The sequence below is a fragment of the Coffea arabica genome, chromosome 11e (assembly GCF_036785885.1).
Source record: "Coffea arabica cultivar ET-39 chromosome 11e, Coffea Arabica ET-39 HiFi, whole genome shotgun sequence".
Lineage (NCBI taxonomy): Eukaryota > Viridiplantae > Streptophyta > Magnoliopsida > Gentianales > Rubiaceae > Coffea > Coffea arabica.
Genome location: NC_092331.1, coordinates 10,862,016 through 10,876,279, shown reverse-complemented (window position 1 = coordinate 10,876,279; position 14,264 = coordinate 10,862,016). Strand labels below are relative to the sequence as shown.

Here is a 14,264-nt window from a genome sequence, read left to right as displayed (position 1 = left end):
AAAATTCTCTTCTGAATTCCATTAATAATCTATAAGAAGACCCACCCTCAGCCTCGGGTAGCCAAATATCGATGCAACATAGATCCAATCTCTCACATGCAAGGAAAAATACATAACTTCCCCAGATACGTTTTTGGACGAATCTTACCCAACTTCATGGCCGCCCGCCAAATGAGTGCCATTTGCACCTACAGTTCCAATTTTATCCGATGTTCCTGAAGGGACAATCCCACCTATTGTTGTCGTGTCAATCTTGGTTTTCAAACATTTCCGATTAGCATTTGCACTAAATTTTTATTGTTCATGAAGTTCAAGGCACTCACTTTACCAAGAAAACGCAAATAACACAACGAGGGAGCTGCATGTAATAACGATGCACCTATCTATAAATCATGAAATCAGCACCAGGGATCCAAATTGTCGCTGTTAGCTCAGATAATTTATACAGACAAGTTAGATAAATTGACATGTATCTTCCACGTTATCTTCTGAACAGGCTCCTGCTCCCTAATGCTTCTCACAACCCCAATGCCCCATACCTCAAAAAAAAAAAAAAAAAAAAAAAAAAAAAAAAAGCACCTATAAGCTTGCGTCTTATTTTTCTCTTGTGCCGGTCTGAATATCGAGTACGGGAAGCATTTAGCTTCGAAATTGATCGCTAGAAATAAGCTTATTGGGGAACCCAAAAGGGGCGATAAATATGTATAAAGAAAGCCAGACAGACCCACTAGCTGCTTCAGAATATCTGCACTTGCACAGATCAGCTATATCTGAGCTCAATTCCCAAGTTCTTGATCATGAGCATCCTGGCTCCTGCTTCAGATGGATCCCGCTTGATGAGCCAATCATCATGCACTAGAGGGCAGCAAACAGATACATCACATTCAGCATCAACAACAATGAATAAGGTTGCTCACTGAGATGATGGAATTCTTATGAACTAGCAGAATTCACATGAATGATTACTGCTTTCAGATAGTTCATATATAGCGAAGACATCGACACAAGTTTTCATCACACACTTTCTCATTCCAAAACTACACAACCCAAGAGATAGCAGCAATATGCTTAGGAGATAATGTCAACAAATAAAGTATTCAGAGAGAAGTCCACAAACCAGTTTGCACACCAAAAAAATGCCACTGACTTCAACGTATAAATCATCAAAAAGTCAAGACGTCACAAAACAAATTCAAATGAATATTCAACCACCTTAATCTAGAAAGGTATAGAACACAACATGTTAACCAAAAGAAAAAATTTCCACGGGAAAAGTACTAAAAACCATTCTGAATTTTTCCACTCCAACCACCTCTACAAAACAAATGCAAGACAAGAACAAGACAAAAATGTAACTTCCTTTTGAAAAAGTGAATGCCCCTTTACCCCTTCAACAGGCACAATAAGCAAACAACATAGCATTCAAAAAGGCTTCAGCATGATCAATGTGACCCAATCACAGTAAACTTAGCAGCAACACCACAAATTACTAGATGACAATCACAGGCGTATTCTGAAATAGTAATAAGATTTAACAAGATATTCCAATGAGCACTTGAAACTTCAATTAGAACCAACAAGCTGACAGGTCAGGCAAATACTGATTCATTCGAGAATGCATTAAACTGAAGGGTAGTAATGAATCACAAGGTTTGTCTATAATATGAATGAACTAAGTAGAAAAAATGAAGAACAAAAATGCCTGCATGGATTGCACAACAATCTGGCCTATCAAAGTAAACAACATACATCATCGAAAGAAGCACATCACACAGCCTAAGAGCAAGGTTAAGATGCTTAGCAATTACATACAGAAAACAAACTAGTGAAACATGCTGACTGTACCTGAGTTGAACTTGAGATAGTAGAACCTGCAAGTTCCTCATTAATAAATACAGGTAGTGGTGGCATTTGGCTCATTATTCCTGGCATATTCCTCATGCTGCAAAACAAGCCAAATTGAAACACAAAAACATCATGTTACCAAAGAAAATTCAAGGGACACAGTTTTTGCGATCAATTTAAATAGGATTCGAATCTAAAAGAGGTTAGACATACTCATTCAAAATTGAAGTTAAATTACTCCTTATCCGAAGAAAGAGATCAATGTTATCCTGCAACTGTAGATATATGCTACAATCAGATGTCAGCTAACAAAGGCAAGGCCAGCTCTTTTGGTGTGCCAAGAGAAAGAAAAATACAAAAGTGCAAACTTTTTACAAACTCAGAAAATTCCACTGAACATACTCCTCATGGTACACGTATTCATCATTTATCCATTTATACTGTTTACTGGAAACCTGTTCCAGCTTGATGCCACTAGATGCAGACCTACCTCCATCTGACCATTCACATCAAGAAAGCTCATCTCCAGATACTAGAGAGTCCAAGTAACTTAAGCTGAATTTGCGTTTTTTAGTTTTGTTACAGTTGTTCTTCATTTATTTTACCACAAATTCGAAATGTTTAGCTGCTCCTACATTTGGTTATTAAGTCTTTTGTTTATCATTTGAGTTCCAATTTCTGCAATCTTAACCAACCAAAACCCACAATTAAATATTATTAAGGCTAAAAAATGGGCCACCTTGTCTAAGCTGTTGTTTTCATTATCCAGGGTTTGCCATCATTGACCAAGTCGCCCAAAATTTTTCAGGAGAAACATCAGAAAGATTTTGTCACATTACTTAAAAACCAACAAAAAATCTTGGGAGGAACAACCAACAGAATTATATTACTTAAGTAACTTGAAGTTTCCAAAACCAAATTAGACAGAAATATAGAAATGCTGTTAATAGCTCAGTGAAGAGGAAAGACAAAAATGAACCCCCAAAAACATGCATTTATCCAATCATTTCAAACCTTGTGAACACGAGAAGTTGCTCATGAATCAGCCACATTAAGTTCCCTGAGCAATTTTCATAACAACAAAGTTTCACGTATAGGCTAGTAGAATCAGGCCAAGTGGCAGCAGTGATTATAGCGCGTGGAAGGTGTGGAAAGGGCTTTCCCCTTTTCTTGTGGTCAATTATACGGGCGGAGTGGAAGAGACAGAATGCTAGGATAAAAATGCAGTAAACTACAACTGTTATATGTGCATAGATTTTTTAAAGGAACAAAGGAAAGAATTTGTAAATGGAACTGTTGCATCACAATGCAGTTTTATACTAATTTGTGCCAACTTCAAATCTCTATGAGGCAGTCATTTTAAACTTTATTCGCACATCCTACCTGTCATTTCTATATAGTTTACGTGGATCTTGGGGCTTATATTATTTTAGGCTTGTTTTTGTGTAGGAGATATAAATTCTCTCTTTTTATCACTGTAGTTAGAAAGTTCATTAGTTATCAAAAAGAAACGAGAGAAGGCTTAGGAGACATCACCTTAAGTGAGGCAAGATTAGTTGAAACCCGACCAAGAGCCTGATTGTTTTCTTCTAAGAGATGTCTGGTTGTGCCAATTAAAGCTGAAACTGAGATCAAATGAATAGATCAATAAAACCATATCATCTGAAAATTTGTAAGGAACTAAATCAGAATCTCAGGTGGAGGGAAAGATGGTTCCCGCATGGATGAAAATTACAGATTTACCACTATTTTGTTTGCACAAAATAGCGAAGGGAGACGGGCAAAAACTACCACCATGTAAATAATGTCATTCTTTGCCAGTTTGAATTGCAATACTGTCAATCTGTTATTCAAGGGAACATTTGATAGTGCTGCTACTTTCTCTTTTCCCTTAGTTTTCCCCTCTAAATATGTAGATGTGAAAGTAAAAGTAGGAGAAAAATGTTTGCCATCCTTTATGATTTATTTATAACACAATGCTCTGACAAGAAGCACTGTCGTATTAACACAATAAATAGATGTTATGTTTCACTCACAGAAAATGACTGAACAGGTTCCATAGTATTTGTCAATGCTGACAAAGCATCAAAAGCCTATCACTATCAAAATTAATCCAGCAGTCCCAGATTTTTTAAGGAAAAAATATACAAGAATTTAGAGTTGGTTTAGGTGATAAACCAAAAAGGGAAAAAAAAAAAATTTTGAAAACAAAAGTGTCAAAACTGGAGGCTCATATAATCCCCCCCCTCTTTTGCTCGACTTTCTCCTTCCCTTCCTTACTAAACAAGGGAAACTGAGGCCAGTTACACACTGTTTTCTTCCAGTTTGAGTATTATTAGTCTTCTTTAGAGCTCAAGGAGTCAAGTTATTCCCAAATAATATTCTAACTTCAAATGGATTAGTAATATGTATGAATCTTGCATCTTTGTTCAGATTGCATAAATAGTCTAAACTCCCCTACATTCTCTTTGAATTATGGGAGTTGAATTACAAGAAACAAAAACATGCATTAATGGGAGTTGAATTACAAGAAACAAAAACATGCATTATGCTATATTGCTTACTAGGAGATGTAGAATCACTCTGATCATGAGGCTGTAGTGGAACTGCATATGCAGCCAAGTTCATTGGTGAAGCAGAAGTAGTAGTTTTTAAGCATGATTCCATCCTATCCTGAAGAAGCATCAGAAGGAAACATCAGTGAGAAAAGATTTCTATTAAAGAATTATTAGGATCTGATAGTGTTTAAAAAATTTAACCTACCTGCGAAAGAGGCATGTAAAGTATAAGAAGAATTCAAGTCTCGTGGCAATACAACAAGGTAAATGGGAAGACCACTTTGATTCATATAAAGAAAAGTTGAGTCAAGGAATGAAGTTGATTGTCTAGTGCTTTTATTTATCACACATGTTTAAGTTGTCTGGAAGATGATCTAGGAAATTTAGAAAAACCCATTGCCATGACTCCATCTGCAAAATTAACCTTATTTTAGAAGCCTCCTAAAGTTGCAGGGTTCAAAATTGACACAAGATTTGCTATACTAAGAAAAAATTAGAAATCCCTAAGATCTCAATGCAGGAGCACTTCATAATTTTCACTGCCATAATGCATTCCAGGAATCTAAATTGTTCTTTGGTAACTTAATGCTAGGTCTTAGTATGGGAAATAGGTCACCCTGGCTCAACATCAAAGTGTTTCACTGCATTACACAATTCAACATTTAGATAATAGATAAGGTGCAGACAAGCATACCCTCCTATCTTTGACTTTCTTCCCAAGATTATGGTCTTCCTGTTTTCTTCGTTTTCTCTGCCAAATAATATTAATATAAGCATTTCCTTTTAAATATGTAGACTTGTCATTTTATCATGCTGGGTATAACTAAGAAAAGTACAAATAATAATCGGCCAATCAATTCCACTAAATTTCACGTGTTTGCCCTTTGATTGTTAATTGCCAGAAGTAACTGCAAGAACTGAGTAGCTCACCATCATCCACCTACATCTCAAAGCAACATCCCGTACGGTTTTGTCTCCAAGCACAGCTGCAATCTTAATATACTTCATTATACTAGGCTCATCAGCAAATCTGCATATTTCCCAAGAAAATGGTTATCATATCTAAAGTTGCTAATCTTAAAAAAAAAAAATTGTAACAGCATAGAACAGGAGAAAAAAAGAGGGGGGGGGGATGCAATTATTTGATGAAATCACAATATTCAAAAAACAAATAATCAACACACTTTTTCAAAAATGAAAATAAAATTGTTTGGATTGAACAAAACTTCAAGCTCATATTTTATTTTAACACCTCCAAAACATCATTTCTATTTTTCAAATTACATGGCCACTTTTAAACAAACATCACCACTAATTTTCTTAACTTACAGGTTTTAGAGTAGACATTTTATTTACCCACATAAAGTCCCAGAAAGGTCAAGCTCAGCACCTCATAAATGCTTTGCCAACAGCCTATTAAAGGTACTAAACGGGCAAGAATGTGTAATCAATCCAAGTAGAACCTGGTTCCCTATAAATTGCCAACCCTAATCAATAGTTTCATACTTTGCAGCAGATGACTAACTTTTGAAAGTAGCTAGTAATATATCTTTCATACACTCTCCACACCACCTTACCACCTAAGCTCTAATTTCTTTTTCTTTAGTAATATCCGAAAATTTTCAAATATTAATTATTTTATGAATATTTTCTATCATTTATAAAATTTCTTTTTATATTTTTAACTTTTTATAATTTCTTCTCCCGAAAAAAGCAAATTAAAACATGTCAATCATTTTTAACTAGATTTTGATGAGAGTGTCCTAAAATATGTTTACATATTGGACTTTGTTAAATTATGGGCCAAATCGTAAATAGTACGTGATATTTTTCCTTTCTTTTCCTTTCCTAATTCAAACAATATCTTTAGTGTTTCCTTTCATTTCCTTCCATATTTAATCCAAACAAGATAGATGGACTCCACTTTCATCTACTTTCCTTTCCTTTCTTCACTAGAGTCCTCTCCATTCCTTTCCTTCAATCTAAATGGTGCCCAAGTCAAAATACCCTGAAAACAACTAGGCACTTCATTTACTGCATATCTAAGCACATTGTGTCAGATACTTATGCAGTTTGTGATGCAGGATGAATTTTCTAAAATTAGTACAATAAGGTTGACTTCCATTGTCTTAGCAAGAAAAAGGAAACCATTAGATTAGGATGCTTAGGATTAGTTAGAGATTTGAATTACATTAGATCCTATCTCATATATTTATATCTATAAGTGTTCAGGTTTAGAATGTGTAATGGAGTTTTTGACATCTAATAAAACAATTGTTTCTTATTATTTTTTCTACTAGAACTACTAAGGGTGTGCACTGTTACTGCCCCTTTATCAAGCTTTTCTATTGGTTTAGCCTAAAAGCCAAACTTTGATCATGGATCAAAGTGATTTTCATTTTCTTGCCACTTCCCTAGTGTTAGTTTATGCATAGATAAATATGGGCCTAACTTAGATGACCACTAAAATGCGTCTTTATCAAGAACGTTTCAGGATTTGAGTTCAAAGGGCATTATAGGAAGCTCAAACTCAATATGGGACAAGTTCCAGCTAGGTGAGAAGGATAAAAAGGATAAGAAACTCAGACTATGTAGTCTCAAGATTAATGATAAAATGGACATGAAACTCAATAAGATGAGGACTTTTAATTGACACTTTGAGAACATGAAAGCTCTCAAAAACAGCCACTCAAGATTGTTTCTATATTTTGCCTAAGATCAAAGTTTCATCTATAAATCAAAGTTTAATTCTTTCTCCAAAGATTCTGCTAACCATCAGATGGCATAAGTACTTGAAGTGAACTGTGACAAGAAGGTAGTATAGGCAGTCACTATTTAAAAAAAAATAAAAAGATTAGCTTCAGTGGTTGACCCATGGCTTGATCAACAAATGAACCACCAAAAATTGGAATTTCAAGTAGAGATGCAAGAAAGTAGCCATAAGATTCCAGAAAGACCAGAAGCTAGTCATACAAGAAAGGTATTTTCAGAAAAATCTAATTTTGGCAGATTGAGTTACATGCCAATCTATACTCAGCCAAAGGTGATAGTCTTGATTTAAGTTAAAATTCTTTCTCTCAGTCTTTTTTTTTTAATATGAGATCTGAGTCCATTTCTGTTATCTCTAGAACTAAGTGCAAAAAGATTCAGAAACAAAATAGTTACTGAGAGTTCAAGCGCTGACAAAATTCATATAAAGGTTTCTAGTGGCAATAAGTTGTCTTACAAAAAAAATTAAAAGATACTCTTGTACATTGGTCTTGACAACTTCAGAGTTTTCCAGAGTATGAGAGCAACTTTAAACACAAACTATATATCCATGCTCCTTGAAAAGGCAAAGCAAGGAACCATAGGAAGGGGCAAAAGGTTTGTTAAGGCTCCTTGGGGTCATGGGAAACAAAGTAAAGCAAGATAAGGAGCTCTCTTCATTCCAAGAGGAATTGATGCATGAGATATTCAACACTGTATGAAGGATTAAAAAAAAAATCAATGTGATTAGCATCTTAAAAATAACAATGAGAAAGGCCAGAAGTCAGTTAGGTAAGGACTTTGGTGATAAGAATTGTACATGTTTGGGTTACTAGAAATTTCACAGCACTCATACCTTGTATTAATGAGAATGACTCCATCACTAAGTTCATTCTAGCGAGCATGAGGATTTGTAAAAATGGCCCCTATTCCAAATCTTTTCTTGATTTTTAATGAAAAGTGAAGGTTTTGTAATGAATCAAATTTGATTCTCGCTCTTCCATCTGTTGTTTAAAAAACTATAAAAAACCAAAGCAGAATGCAAAATGCCTATTTGAAAGGTTCATTGATTGGGTTTAATCTCTATAATTTTAGTTCTGCCAGCTATGGCCCAGTCCAAGAGTACTTGCTTGATGAAATTTGCTACTAAAAGGTAATAGCCTCAAGCAAGAACTGTTAACATGATTTTGCTACTAGTTTCCCAAGTTGAGTAGGGCAATAAACTTTAGTAGTCAAGTTAGTAGCTGGCAAGAAATGTAAATCTTTTTAATTACAACTAAAAACAAAGGTTATGACAAAGAAAGGACAAATTTTTCCAACATTTAGGCAGGTTAGAGGTACATGGAACAGAAGTGGCTTTGGAAGCCAAATTTCCAGAATAGGTTCCTCAACTATACCAGGCGCCTAGATATCAATCCTAGATTTGTAGTGATCTCATTCATCTTGTCCTGTCTTATTCACAGCCTTGATTTCTCCATTAATGTATACATCTACGCATAGAAGTTGAGAACTATAAGGCCTACCCGCACTGCATCAGCTTATTGGTTTGTCATCTGTGCTGAAAATCCTCATTCTAGAACATCCCAGGGGACTATATAGCTACAGGCTAGCTTTAAAAAAAAATGCTGGGCGAAATACTTAACTACCAAAACAATTGCAAAATGCTAACGCCAAAGCAATCAAACCTAAGAGTGACAAGGAAAAGCCCAAGAAAACAAACTGCATCTATAGTTGGGTGCGCTTGTGTAAGAATGTGGCATCAAGACTGGAACTGACTACCTACTTGACAAGTCCTTCCTCGAGCTTGTACTGCTCCTCCACAGACCACTCAACAGCCAAGCCTGCTTCATGCTTGAGGCCAGGCACGGTATCCAGGAGAAGCGACCCCAACGAATTTCCGGGACTATTATCATTGCTGCCGCTGCTGCAGGAGGTAATAACGGCTCCGCCTCCTCCTGCCCCACCCGGAGGAGGAGGAGCCCCCGAATACACAATATTCCCAGCTGCTGTCGGCGAAGCTGCCGTCGTCATGAGGCTGTTGTTACTCACATTTACAATATTCGGATTTATGAGCATCCCATGGCGGCTGCAGGCGCTGCTGGTGCTGGCACGGTGGTGGTGATTATAGTAGTTCCCGGGGACAGGGGGAGTAATAATCTCCGATAATCCAGTGCCCGATTCAAAGGATATCGCTTGTGCATGGTGGTGGTGGTGGTGGTGGTGGGGGTGGTAGTAGTGGTTGTGAAACCCCGTGTTAGACTGAGTCGCCATTATTGCCCAAAATTCAATTGTTGAAACAAAACGAAATCTACAGAAAAAGAAATTCTCACATTACATTGGGGAATTCCCGAGGAGCAATCGGCAAATCAAATCAAATCAAATCTGTCCAATCCAATGGTAGTATCATCCAGACCGTCTGGGACAGGAATTCATTACAGGAAAGGCGCGAGATTTATTAGTGAAAACATAACCCTAGAAACGGAGCTAGAAGAAGAAGAAGAAGAAGAAGTGCCTGGGGACTGGGGACAAATTTAGTAGAAATAGGATCAGGATAAAAATGGGAGTCTAGTCTGAACACAACAAGGAGAAAGGGAAAGTGAAAGAATAGACAATTTAAACAGTCGAAATCCGCATATTTATATCTTATTCGGGGACAGTTTTGGAATTTCGCCTAAAATTTTGGTGGCACAATCGTAATTCTGCTGAGGCTCGGCTTACGAATTTTTTTAATTTCTCCGTGAACACTCCCAGACTCCCTGTCCCAGTTTCAGTCTCAGGCTTTGCTCTTTCTCCGCCGCAGCGCCAACACTTCCTCCGCCGCCTCCTTCCTCTGTTCCAATTTTGGAGGCCAGCCATAGCTAGAAAGTTCCAGTCTCCACCTCTGTATGTTTTTTTTTCATTCCCCAATTCTTAAACTCGCCGGAGTTCCTGCAAAACACCGGAACTTCAGGTAAATTCTGGATATTGATTAAATTCGAGAGCTTTTTAAAGAAGGAAATTGGTTTCTTTCACGAGCATCTTTTTGGGTTGAATTATTCTTTTTTTTTCTTTTCCTTTTTGATAGCGAGGTTCGCTCATGGAATATTGGCTATGTAGACGGAATTTCTTGTTCAGCCTCAAATCGAATGAGCGTAATTTGTTGAGTTTTTAATTCTTAGAGCTAGAGCTGATTTAACATTTAGCTTCCGGATTAAAGGTTTAGAATTGAATGCCTAAGGTTCAGATTGGAAAAAAAAAAAACAAGTACATTTGCAATTTGGGAAGTGGTTTTTATTTTTCTGTTCCCCATTTTTGGAGTGGTGAATTTTCCTTCAGTTTCCAGCGTTCATATAAGCTGATTGGGAGATGGAAATGTGTTTGCGCTAAGAGACTTTTATTTCATGCAATAAAAAAAAAATCAATTTAGGCTTGTGAAACATAATGAAATCAGAGAGCTTTTGTGTCTCCAACATTTTTTGCTGTCGTGTTGGCTTTTTCCTATGTGCAATGAATATATGGCTACCCTGATCGATTCTCAACTTCGTTAGTGTAAAATTCACTGGACGAGTTTTGGGATCATCCTTTTTCCAATCAGAGTGGATATGTTTCATTAGAAATAAGGAAAAACATCCTAATCGACTCTCAACTTCATTAGTGTAAAATTCACTTGGTGAGTTTTGGGATCATCTTTTTTTCCATCAGAGTGGATATGTTTCATTTGGAATGAGGAAAAATATCAGTAGGCATGGCGCCCATTGATGGACATATAGAATCTGAGGAACAATAGCTAGATGATTGCATTAGGCGGAGGCAGCAGAATAGTTAAAGCCTAATGAACAAGTAGCACCAGAAAAGTATCACTTTTTTTCTTTCACATGCTTATAACTTATGTAAGGAGTATTTGCAAAGGGAAAGTTCATTTTTTGGGGATTTTACGGTGGACTCTCCTTGATCTTTAATGGAGCCTGTAAGATTAGCATAATCATGTAGACTACAAGTGTGACTTTACATTACAGAAATTGATATATGTACCCTCCCTCTGGTCAACCAAGTAACTCTTAACTAAACGGCCTCTAAATTGAGAATAATATCTAATGATGTGTAACCATAGCTGATTGGACATTTGTTGGCAACAGATAAGAAATGCTTAAAGCATACCATGCCTAAAGATGTGCATTCCTTCTTCCCCATCAGTTTTTTCTTGCTGTCATGGAAGTGATATCACCTTCACTAAACTTTTCTAATTTCCTACTCTTTTTTTTCCACCAGCAGATAAACGTCAACCACGTGATTGGATATATGAATTTCTCGAGGGTAGGACTCCTTTGGTGGTTTAGATGAAACTTGTCTTCCGCAGTTGTATGTATAGGAGTACCGATTTCTTCAGTTAAATGTTCTGTTTGGATAGCAAATTTTTCCAAAAAAAAATTTTCGTTTGCATCATAAACACATTTTCCAATCCACCTTTTTATCTCACGTACATCACATCACAAAAAGTGCTACAGTAATTATTCCAAATAATTATTTGGAATAATACTCTACCCAAACAAAGAAAATTTTCTTAAATAATAGCAAAAGAAAAGAGACCCCCACCCCACCCCCACCCCTGGGCCGGAAAAAAATGGTGGAAAAGATTGGCCCTGACCTTTTTTGAGAAGCTCTGTAAACCAAATTTTGGTATTTATAGCTATAATTAACCACATTGTTCCACCTGTTGCCTTTTAGAAAAGTTAGAACGACATATATCAGTACCTTGTATATGCCCCTATTTTTGCTCAGGTTTACGGGATAATGATGCACCTTTCTGGCCTATTTTTTGTTAGGAGGCAAGCAAAGAAGAACATTTTGTTACATGGCATTTGGAGGGCGAGGACATAATGGCTTTGGTCGTGGTGGCTTTCATGCTGCCAAGCAAGTGAAATTTGAACTATTTCCAGTAACTAAAACTGAATTTGTTGCCTTTTATCATATGTCTTGTCTACCTAACTTTTCCTTTCTTGTAAGCTGCTTGATCACCTTCTTGGTTGTGAAAAATTTCTTTTCAATTGAATGAATCTGAGCTGATTGAAAATAGATTGAGTCTGTTAAGTCTTGTGGTGGGGCAGTGAATTGTAAGCATTTGAAAGGTACAAAGAAAGCGTATCTGAATCAGTGATCAATCAATCTCTACGTTTACTTGCCTTTCATCTTGTAAAGTAATTGAATTGAAATCTAAGCTTATCTGAAGATTTTTTATAATTGGTTGTCTTGAGAAAAACCGGAATTGAGAATTAAATCTCTTCAACTACTGTGGGCTTAGGGGTCCCATGTCATTTTTTTCTCTGAATAAAAGTTTTGAGTTAAACTCTGTAAGATCAAATCATCAATATCTGTAATCTTAATTATTTACGCACCAAAAAGAAGCTTAATTATACTTGTTTACTTTTCACTGGTTGGTTCTGGGAACCAGTAATTGACTAATTGGTACCTAGGATAGTTTTTTCTGTTTAAAATGTTGTTTTTTTTTTGGTGGGGGGGGGGGGGGTACGGGCGCCAAAACCAGGACTTGAGAAATATTGAAACTTGTTTCCCACGAACCAGACTGTGCTAGATTGTTAACACCGGAGTGATGCTTCAAGGGCTTTAACTGGCTGTAAAGCCTCTCTTTTGCTTGCCTTTTGTAGAGTCTAAAGTTTCATACTGAGTAATTTTCATGTGGCAGACATGCAGAAGTTGGATGTCTTTGAAAAGCTTGAGCAGAAGTGTCAGGTAAGAGTGCCACTGCTTGTTTTAAGCACTGCTTTCTCTCTTTCAGTAGAGAAGATTGAAACACCAAACAGCAGAAGTAAAAGAAAGTGATTTCTTTATTCAGTAGCACAATAGAAGTAAGGATTCTTGAGAAGATGAATGTATCTTTCTACTCGCTTTCTTCGCTTGTCATAGTCGGTTGTCTTGATAATTCTGTTTCTATTCACCTCAAATGCAATAGGGTCAAGAAATAAATGAGGAGGAGGGGGATGAAGAGGAGGAAGAAGATGAAAACGTTGAAGAGGAAGAAGAGGAGTATAGTGATGATGGTGATTATAATCTGGTATTTGTAACAATCAAGACTGTTAGCACTCACCCCCCCCCCCCCCCAGTTCCCTGCCTGGGTGGAGGGGGATGTGGGATCAACTGTTAGCACGGCAAATATCATAGATGCATGCATCTGGTATAGATGCACCAAAACTCTGAAAATTGTTGCAGAACATTGATTTTGATGATGACGAAGACGACTTTAACATAAGCGATGATGATGATGGTATAGACCTCATCTTTGGCATTATCTTGCTTTTTCACTTCCACTCTTGTACATAAATAGAGGATTCCCTTGGCTAAATGGACCGTATTATGATGGTCGTGGTTTAATTATGAAAGCTAATGCTAATGAATCTGTTGCATTGCAGGTGAACCAGAACTTTAGACAATTGTATTGTACTTGTAAATGTCCTTATCCAGCATCCTTCTAGTTGGGACCAAATTTTGCAGAGAAAGAAACATCCTTGTCCTCTTGCATAAAGCTGGATTCAGGCGCTTGGAGATTCACCAAAGTTTACTCCGTCAAATCTTGATGGTCCAGTTTTTCCAGTGTATAGAGGCATGCATAGTTTTGTCTCGGTTGTAAGTTGTTGGAGGTGGGAGTGAGGGCTGGAGCTTTGCTTCATTTTGATAGCATGAAATGAAATTGCACCTTGAAGTCAAAAATTGTAGCGTCATGCCGGAGGGCTTGAGATACTCCTCGTATTTTTGTACTCTTTAATCCTTTAATCCTGATCTTGGGCGTTGGCATGTGATGTGAAGCCCCTATATTGAGTTATGGTATTTTGTGTTTGGAGACTTGCTAGAAAGTTGCTTCCCTCACAAAGATAATGAATAAGAAAGTGTCATCTCGTCTCATGTGCATTTTGGACATGTAAAAGATCAAAGTACACCATTTTAAAAGTAAAGAAACTACAACACAACACAAATTTTCCTATATGTGAAGCTTTGAAATGCATGATTTTAAAATTGAGGGACTGAAAAAAGGGTTAATTTTCTTTACACTGACATTATATGTGTATACACTTTCCTCGTTAAATGCATGATATATAATCTGAATTTGAATTTGAAACTCAA

The 14,264-nt window shown here is 36.7% G+C and overlaps 2 protein-coding genes across 18 annotated transcripts; one reads left to right on the top strand and one right to left on the bottom strand.

Moving 5' to 3' along the window:
• Positions 1–359: 359 nt before the first annotated feature.
• LOC113719680 (uncharacterized) lies at positions 360–9,771 on the bottom strand. Of its 4 annotated transcripts, none has more exons than XM_027244949.2 (8): positions 8,935–9,770; positions 5,334–5,433; positions 5,098–5,154; positions 4,410–4,518; positions 3,382–3,470; positions 2,059–2,120; positions 1,846–1,942; positions 360–855 (listed from the first exon to the last, which is right to left on the bottom strand). In XM_027244949.2, exons 1-8 carry the CDS (start codon positions 9,420–9,422, stop codon positions 796–798), a joined length of 1,062 nt encoding a protein of 353 aa, XP_027100750.2. In that variant the 5' UTR covers positions 9,423–9,770; the 3' UTR covers positions 360–795. The 4 variants fall into 4 exon arrangements, 3 of the variants coding, with proteins under 3 accessions (XP_027100750.2, XP_071928312.1, XP_027100751.2); XR_011825175.1 differs by lacking the exon at positions 360–855 and adding an exon at positions 2,860–2,905 and having other exon boundaries at positions 1,887–1,942; positions 8,935–9,771; XM_072072211.1 differs by lacking the exon at positions 2,059–2,120 and having other exon boundaries at positions 8,935–9,771.
• A 70-nt stretch (positions 9,772–9,841) lies between these two features.
• Positions 9,842–13,965, top strand: LOC113717878 (uncharacterized). Of its 14 annotated transcripts, none has more exons than XM_072072212.1 (6): positions 9,842–10,034; positions 11,403–11,444; positions 11,954–12,041; positions 12,832–12,878; positions 13,099–13,410; positions 13,556–13,965. In XM_072072212.1, the coding sequence occupies exons 2-5, from the start codon at positions 11,430–11,432 to the stop codon at positions 13,288–13,290; spliced, it is 342 nt and encodes a 113-aa protein (XP_071928313.1). In that variant the 5' UTR covers positions 9,842–10,034; positions 11,403–11,429; the 3' UTR covers positions 13,291–13,410; positions 13,556–13,965. The 14 variants fall into 14 exon arrangements, 8 of the variants coding, with proteins under 8 accessions (XP_071928313.1, XP_027098516.2, XP_027098515.2 ...); XM_027242715.2 differs by having other exon boundaries at positions 9,847–10,101; XM_027242714.2 differs by having other exon boundaries at positions 9,847–10,101; positions 11,400–11,444.
• Positions 13,966–14,264: the final 299 nt, after the last annotated feature.

Excerpts from the sequence above, each read along its gene's own strand:
- LOC113719680 (XM_027244949.2), bottom strand. The coding sequence starts at position 9,422 with ATGGCGACTCAGTCTAACACGGGGTTTCACAACCACTACTACCACCCC. Across the intron at positions 5,434-8,934 it reads CTCGAGGAAGGACTTGTCAA|ATTTGCTGATGAGCCTAGTA; the intron begins GTAGGTAGTCAG and ends GGAAATATGCAG. Across the intron at positions 856-1,845 it reads CTATCTCAAGTTCAACTCAG|TGCATGATGATTGGCTCATC; the intron begins GTACAGTCAGCA and ends GCTGCCCTCTAG.
- LOC113717878 (XM_072072212.1), top strand. Across the intron at positions 12,042-12,831 it reads GGTGGCTTTCATGCTGCCAA|ACATGCAGAAGTTGGATGTC; the intron begins GCAAGTGAAATT and ends TTCATGTGGCAG. Across the intron at positions 12,879-13,098 it reads AGCTTGAGCAGAAGTGTCAG|GGTCAAGAAATAAATGAGGA; the intron begins GTAAGAGTGCCA and ends CAAATGCAATAG.